The following is an 8,579-nucleotide window of genomic DNA, read 5'->3' as shown; positions in this document are numbered from 1 at the left end:
ATAACTTAGCATCACCTGTTTTCCCCTCTTCACTGCTTTCCAACAATCTGATCTTTTTGTTTGCCCTTGTCATCTTCCCAGCCCTTTTTGTAAAATTGCCCATTAGAACCACAAGAGGGCAGCAGCCTCATGTACAAGAAAGGCTCTCAGGCATTGGTAATCATAAAAAGCAAAGGGAGGAGATGCCTTTATAAAAAGTGTTATCAAAACTTTAGAGATTTCAGCATCTTGCTCTGAATAGGTGTGGGACCACATTTAATGTTCTGTTAGAAATTATAAACAATGGTGGAAAAGAAATTCATGCTGGTGAGTGGAGCTAATGTATTTCCCTCTCTTCCAGAAACTGGCCAGAAGAAGTGAGACCGAAAAGAGAACAGTCTAGAACCTAAGACTTACTCCTAATGTAAACTCTTGCACCAGGATGGAAGGGGAATCTTACCACAATGCTACTACCGTCAATGGCACCCCAGTGACTCACCAGCCTTTGGAACGTCACAGGTTGTGGGAAGTCATCACCATCGCAGCTGTGACAGCCGTGGTAAGCCTGATCACCATCGTGGGCAACGTCTTAGTCATGATCTCTTTCAAAGTCAACAGTCAGCTGAAGACAGTTAACAACTATTACCTGCTCAGCTTAGCCTGTGCAGATCTCATCATTGGGATCTTCTCCATGAACCTCTACACTACCTACATCCTCATGGGACACTGGGCTCTTGGGAGTCTGGCTTGTGACCTTTGGCTTGCACTGGATTACGTGGCCAGCAATGTTTCTGTCATGAACCTTCTGGTGATCAGTTATGACCGATACTTTTCTATCACAAGACCCCTGACGTATCGGGCCAAGCGTACCCCAAAGAGGGCTGGCATCATGATTGGCTTGGCCTGGCTGATCTCCTTCATCCTCTGGGCCCCAGCGATCCTCTGCTGGCAGTACTTGGTTGGGGAGCAGACGGTCCCACCAGATGACTGCCAGATCCAGTTCCTCTCGGAGCCCGCCATCACTTTTGGCACTGCCATCGCTGCATTCTACATCCCTGTTTCTGTCATGACAATCCTCTACTGCTGAATCTACCGGGAAACAGAGAAGCGAACCAAGGACCTGGCCGACCTCCAGGGCTCTGACTGCGTGGCTGAAACTGAGAAGAGAAAGCCAGCTCAGGAGGCTCTGCTCACGTCCTGCTTTAGCTGCCCCCAGCCCACACTGGCCCAGAGGGAAAGGAACCAAGCCTCCTGGTCATCCTCCTGCAGGAGCACCTCCGTCACTGGGAAGCCATCCCGAGCCACTGGCCCGAGCACTGAGTGGGGCAAAGCCGAGCAGCTAACCACCTGCGGCAGCTACCCCTCCTCAGAAGATGAGGACAAGCCCACCACTGACCCTGTCTTTCAAGTGGTCTACAAGAGTCAGGCCAAGGACAGCCCAAGGGAAGAATTCAGTGCTGAAGAGACCAAGGAAACTTTTGTCAACGCTCAAACTGAAAAAAATGACTATGACACCCAAAAATACTTCCTGTCTCCAGCTGCTGCTCATCGACCCAAGAGTCAGAAGTGCATGGCCTATAAGTTCCAATTGGTGGTGAAAGCTGATGGGACCCAGGATACCAACAACGGCTGTCGCAAGGTGAAAATCATGCCCTGCTCCTTCCCGGTGTCCAAGGACCCTTCGGTGAAAGGCCTTGATCCCAACCTCAGCCATCAGATGACCAAACGAAAGAGGATGGTCCTCGTCAAAGAGAGGAAAGCAGCCCAGACCCTGAGTGCAATTCTCCTGGCTTTCATCATCACGTGGACTCCTTACAACATCATGGTCCTGGTTTCCACCTTCTGCGACAAGCGTGTCCCAGTCACCCTGTGGCACTTGGGCTAGTGGCTGTGCTAAGTCAATAGCACTGTCAACCCCATTTGCTATGCCCTCTGCAACAGAAGTTTCAGGAAGACCTTTAAGATGCTGCTTCTCTGCCGATGGAAAAAGAAAAAAGTGGAAGAGAAATTGTACTGGCAGGGGAACAGCAAGCTCCCCTGAAAAGTAACGACTCCCCTCAAAAGAATGACCGTGGTCAAGGTCCTCTGAGGATGGGTGAGCTGACTCTGGTTTACTTTTCAAAAAGACCTTTTGAGTCCCTGAGGACATGGAAAGCCTTGAGGTCCGTTGCCAAAAGGAAAGAGTCACAGCTGCCACAGTTGCTGCCAAATTGAATGATTCTTATCCATGACCAGGGTCACCTGATGCTGCTGGAGTGTTTGCCACCAAAGTAAAGAGACAGACTCATGACCCTTCACAGAAGGAGGGGCACTTGGTCACAGTGAACAACAACTGAGGGAGCTCCTGTCCAACCTTCTGTGGGCAACAGCAGGACGGGTGGAAACCTGTCACAGAGTTTTGTGCAGTATGTATGTGTCTCTGAAGTTGTCTCATTTCAGTGAGAACCAGGAGAATGTAAGTCAGTGTCACCTGTTAACAAGAGTGAGATTCAACTGGCTTCTAAGATTCTATTTCTTTATAAACTGATCAGTATTCATTATGCAGCTATTATGTGTTCCGTACTGTGGTATGTTTCCCTGTCCCTACATCTGAGCAAAGCTCTTGCTCTTCCTTTTCACAACTGATGCCAATTCCTGGTATCCACTGAGGCCAAGCCGGTCCCCACAGAGCCACCCTTCCTCTGAGTCCTGGGTCTGAAAGGACACTGGAACCTGATCACACCCAGTCCTACAGAGAAGCCTCTATTCTGCTAATAAAGGTGATCAGGTCTCCACAGTCAGTTATTTTGTTTTTACCAGTGGGGATTTTTTTCCTTTTATGTAAACAAATATTATGTATTGTAGTTTGTGCCCTTTGAACCCATTTATTTATGCTCTGTCCTTAGGAAGACTAACTGTATGACAGCTCTTCACTGGGTAAAGACCTTCTCCAGTCTGTTTAATCATGGTTGTCTTAAATTATTCTCAGAGGTCTTACTTTCTAATCTCTTCACAAGGCAAACCTGAGGCAAAATGTGCAAAACAAATTTTGTTTCACTCCATGCTTTTGAACTTCTTCCAGGCCCTTTTGCAGGCCCTCATCCAGACCCCCAATTCACACCCAGGCACAAGCAGGTCACTGTGATGTCTCCAGCCAGAAGTGCTATTTAGAGGGACAGCAGGGGAAAGGCTCTTGTAAAAAAAATAGGTCCTCCAAATCATGGCTCAGAAATGACTTACTGGACTTCCCTGGTGGTGCAGTGGTTAAGAATCCACCTGCCAATGCAGGGGACATGGGTTCGAGCCCTGGTCTGGGAAGATCCCACATGCCGCGGAGCAACTAAGCCCGTGCACCACAACTACGGAGCCTGCACTCTAGAGTCCGCGAGCCACAACTACTGAGCCCGCGTGCCACAACTACTGAGCCCATGCGCCTAGAGCCCGTGCTCTGCAACAAAAGAAACCACCATAATGAGAAGCCCACGCACCGCAACGAAGAGTAGCCCCAGCTCACCGCAACTAGAGAAAGCCTGCGCGCAGCAACGAAGACCCAACACAGCCATAAATAAATAAATAAATTTATTAAAAAAAAAAAAAGAAATGACTGACTTAGTCATTCCTCTCCAAATTCACAAAAATGAGAAGCCCAGAAAAATACAGTTGAGGTCCAGTAATGCTGGCTATGGTCATTAAAAATGACCATGTTTTCTTTAAAAACAAAATGTAGGCCACAATAATGTATAAAAATAAAAGTTATCAACATACATTTAAATATCAGGATTATCCAAAAACCAAATTTTAATTGAAATCTCTGCGTATATAAACAAACCAAATCTAAGAGGTTTCTTTGATAATTCTGAAAATAAACCAATGTGTAAGAAATCAAAACAATACAATAATGCATAAAATTAATGAACAGTCCACAAAGAAAGCAGCAGTATAGCATACAACAATGATTTTAAAGATGAAACACTCCTGTCAGACAGAAACTCATTATTTAACCTGTTAATTACATCTGCAGTTGTATATAAAAATCTCTGGACTTCTTTTCACCTAATGTGGGCTAGTTCTTTTTCAGCCTCGTTTGCTAAGGGGATGTAAAAATAGCTGGTTTAGTTGTCCTGGGAATTCGGTATGTACTTGAGTATAGGAGAGTTTCAAGCTTTCCACTGAAGAGTGAATTGGCCTCTTCTACAGAGTACCAAGGACGCTTCAGGGAAGTGGAAACCCAGGCCTCTCCAGCCCTGTAGGGACTTGATGTTGAGATGGAACATCTTTGAAGCAACGTAGCTGCTGAGGCTTTATGAAGGGCAGGTTGACATCCACCAAGAATTTGGTAGAGAATATTAACTGGCTCAATTCTCCAAGACAGAGACTCCCAGGTCTACAAGATGCCAACAGAATGTGGCTTCATAAGCTCTGGATAAACAGTTGATTTTTTTAGTTTAAGGCTTTGACAAAAGTGAAAATCCCTCCAAGAGAATAGCACTTTGAGCTCACTCACTGTTCACAGTAGAGAGAGTTACAACCTAATTCAAACAAAAGAACACAGAACTGAGGGGGTGGGCTGGTGGAGGCACATTTTTCTCACTCCACAACTGCCTAGAACTAAGCCTTTTTTGTCTTTTGTGAAATTAATTGAGAGGCCTATGCCTCCTACATCACGGGCTTTGGGAGGCAACCAGTTATGCAGACTACCTATGCCCCTTGACAAAGACAAAAAGAATGCCCCAAACTACTAGGGGAAACTAGACTTCTTTAGAATAGGGCCTCTGGTGGGGTCCTCAGAATGAACAGATCCAACTGTAAACTACAAGGGCCTGATGGGTGGATGGGTAGGGTGTGGACTGACTTTGGATCTTAGGCCTTCTTATGCCCCATCTCCAAAGCTCTGTTTGTGGTACACTGTGTGCAGCTTTGATTAGTTGCCTGTTGGACACTGCTATGTTGCTAATATTGTGGTTTGTTTCTCCTTGCTGTGAATTTGATGGCTTGTCAAGGAATCTGTTTTCAGTACAATTTTTGGTTAAAGCATTTCGTCAGCATTCCTGGTCTCTGCTTTGCTCCTTTGGTGAATGTCTTTTCAGGGTGATGCTGATGTTTGGCTCTTTGTCATTGTGAAATCTGTACCTAATCTCTGGAGAGAAAAATCCCATTGTCTACTGTAAATACTGGAATCACAGCAAAGGATGTGGGGACTGGACTGCTTTTCTGTATCATACTAGCATTGTTCTAGATATTAAAGAAATTTAACCACACAGTAGTCCAACGCAAAGTGTTTAAATAAGAAAATGGTCTCGGGCTTCCCTGGTGGCACAGTGGTTAAGCATCTGCCTGCCAACGCAGGGGACATGGGTTCGAGCTCTGGTCCAGGAAGATCCCACATGCCGCGGAGCAACAAAGCCCGTGCACCACAACTACTGAGCCTGTGCTCTACAGCCTGCAAGCCACAACTACTGAGCCCATGGCCACAACTACTGAAGCCTGTGCACCTAGAGCCCGTGCTCTTGCAACAAGAGAAGCCACCACAATGAGAAGCCCGCACACCACAACGAAGAGTAGCCCCCGCTCACCGCAACTAGAGAAAGCCTCCATGCAGCAACGAGGACCCAATGCAGCCAAAAATGAATAAATTAAATAAATAAATTTGAAAAAAAAAAGAAAGAAAATGGTCTCAGTGAGCTTGACAGATCCATCTATGCTAGAGATTCCACACACGTTCGCATCACCTGGCCTTTTAAGGGGGTAGGGGTTGATATACAATGTAGATACATGTCCCTCTTGCCACCTTTGTGATTTTCCCCTTTCCTCTCAGTTACCAAATGACCAAATTAAGATGAAATAATGATGACAAGATTCCTGTGACTAAAATGATCCCATCACCCTCCAGGACGAGGGAGGTGAGGCAGACCTCAAACCAGGGCACATTAGCCAATACAGACCCTGCAACAAACCAGAACAACAGCATTTGTTCTCCAACTGCTCGAAGAGCTGGTGCCCCAGTCATTTCATTCCCACTATAAGTGATACTAATTCCCATCTCCCCCCACTCATATCACTAGTAAAGTTTGAGATTATATAATTCTTTCCAATAAGAGCCCCAGATTGAGAGTGAGAGGAGGAAGGGAAATACGTTTTTTAAGCATCCAGAAAGGAACAAGAAGAAAAATTATTTAAAACATACAACTTTTTTTGGGGGAGGATAATTTTAAACTTAGAAAAAAGCTGCAATAATAGTACAAAGAACTCTGATATCCTTCACCCACATTCCCCAGTTGTTAACATTTTGCCACATATGTGCTGTGTGTGTGTGTGTGTACACATTTTTTTTTCTCAACCATTTGGAGTAAGTTGCAGACATCACATCCACTGACCTCTAAATACTCCAGTGGGTATTTCTTAAGAACAAGGAAATTATCTTACATTACCACAATACAAATACAAAATCAGGAAATTCATCATTGCTGTAATATTATTATGTGAAACATAATTATGTAATACAGTCCATACTCAACTCTTACCAGTTGTTCAAACAATGTTCACTATAAGAATTTCTTTTCCAGTTAGGATCTAATCCAGGACCACACACTGCATTAGCTGTCATGTCTCTTGGACTCTTTTAATTTGGAAGAGGTCTTCAGCTTTCTTTCGTCTTTTATGATATGGTCATTTCTTTATAGTACATTCAATCCAATTTTTAAAAAAGAATTTCCAGGGACTTCCCTGGTGGTCCAGTGGTAAAGAATCTGCCTTCCAATGCAGGGGACGCGGGTTCGATCCCTGGTCGGGGAGCTAGGTTCCCACATGCCGCGGGGCAGCTAAGCCCTCGCACCACAACTACTGAGCTCCCGTGCCGCAAACTACAGAGCCCACGTGCTCTGGAGCCCACAAGCCACAACTATAGAGCTCAAGCGCCCTTGAGCATGCACGCCACAACTAAAGAAGAGAAAAAAACCCGCACGCCACGACTAAAGAGAAGCCCATGCGCCACAACAAAGATCCCGCCTGCCGCAACTAAGACCCGACACAGCCAAAAATTTAATTAATTAATTAAATAAAGGGTTAGTTTAAAAAAAAAAAAAGAATTTCCATCAGTTTGCAGTTGGCTGATGTTTCACATCACATTCAGTTTAATTTGTTTGTTTTGATTTGGGCAGGAATGTCACAAATGTGATATTGTGTCCTCAGGGCATCACATTAGCAGGACATGCTGTTTTATCCCAGTAGTGGTGACGCTAACACGGCTCGCTTGGTTAAAGTGTACCTCCCATCCACCCGCCACGTTTCTCCACTATAAGTTTACTATTTTTCCCTCTGCAACTAATAATTTTGAGAAAGAGATTTTAAGCCTCTATAAACGTCCTATGGGTCATCAGGTTTTCACTCAGTAATTGTAGCATCTCTTTATTATTCTCATCAAGTTATTCCTACGATGATTGCCAAGTGGTTGGCATTCCACCGTAAGGAAGACTTGTTCCCTCTTTATTATCTATTTACTTACTTATTTATTACTATTATAGACTAACAAACTCATAATAATTGGTTAAAACCCATTACTGTCATTATTTCAATGTTAAAATTGTCACAAATGTAAGCAGTAAGAGCCCCTTCAAGATGATTCCTGTGACCCTTTGACATAGTTCAAACATTTTTTGAGCACTCCCTTACTTTCTGGTACAAGAAGATACTCCAGGCTCATCTTCACTCTCCCCACCCCAACCCAAGAATCAGTCATTTCTTCAAGGAGCCCTGGTTTCATTAAGTGGAGAATGGTACCTGACTCAGTTCTAGAACCAGGATGTATTCATTGTTATTAGGCCCTTTCAGTGGATGGAACTAAGAAATATGTATATGTGTATACTTACTAAAAACAATGAGTTCATATTGACATCTGCAATTCCAATCCTATACAACGGGGGCTTCCCTGGTGGCGCAGTGGTTAAGAATCCGCCTGCCAATGCAGGGGACACAGGTTCAAGCCCTAGTCCGGGAAGATCCTACATGCCATGGAGCAACTAAGCCCGTGCGCCACAACTACTGAGCCTGTGCTCTAGAGCCCATGAACCACAACTGCTGAGCCCACGTGCCACAACTACTGAAGCCCACGCGCCTAGAGCCCGTGCTCCACAACAAGATAAGCCACCGCAATGAGAAGCCTGCGCACCACAACAAAGAGTAACCCCCGCTCGCCACAACTAGAAAAAGCCCACGCACAGCAACGACGACCCAACGCAGCCAAAAATAAATAAATTTATTTTTTTTTAAATGTTAAAAAAAAATCAGTAACCCTTGTTTCATTTTTACTCACAATCATTTTTTGTTTTTTTCCCTCTACTTTTCACTGAGCCACCTTCTCCAAATGCCCCAAATCTTTGTACCCTCTTTCCTTCACCATCTTCTTAGATCCAAGAACCACCATCCAGGCAACCTGATTACTCCTTTGTTTGGTTACTCATTTGTTCAGCAGATAATTATTTATCTCTGTGGGAACCATGTGACTGCAGAGGGGAATAAGACACTGCCCTGGCCCCCAAGAACACAGACTAACAGAACGAGGGACAGGACAACAGTACAAAGAGAATCACTCTCAAGGTAGAGGTCAGGTAGGAATGCAGAAATTG

General features: G+C 44.7%; 1 protein-coding gene across 1 annotated transcript; it reads left to right on the top strand.

Moving 5' to 3' along the window:
* The first annotated feature begins 421 nt into the window (after nucleotides 1-421).
* On the top strand, nucleotides 422-2,020 carry LOC137759243 (muscarinic acetylcholine receptor M5-like). The gene is given in 1 exon segment (XM_068535247.1): nucleotides 422-2,020. A coding segment is annotated over 1 exon segment (1,599 nt).
* The last annotated feature ends 6,559 nt before the right edge of the window (nucleotides 2,021-8,579 follow it).

Source organism: Eschrichtius robustus, chromosome 1, assembly GCF_028021215.1.
Source record: "Eschrichtius robustus isolate mEscRob2 chromosome 1, mEscRob2.pri, whole genome shotgun sequence".
Lineage (NCBI taxonomy): Eukaryota > Metazoa > Chordata > Mammalia > Artiodactyla > Eschrichtiidae > Eschrichtius > Eschrichtius robustus.
Note: the sequence above shows the minus strand (reverse complement) of the source record. Positions and strands in the feature narration are given on the sequence as shown.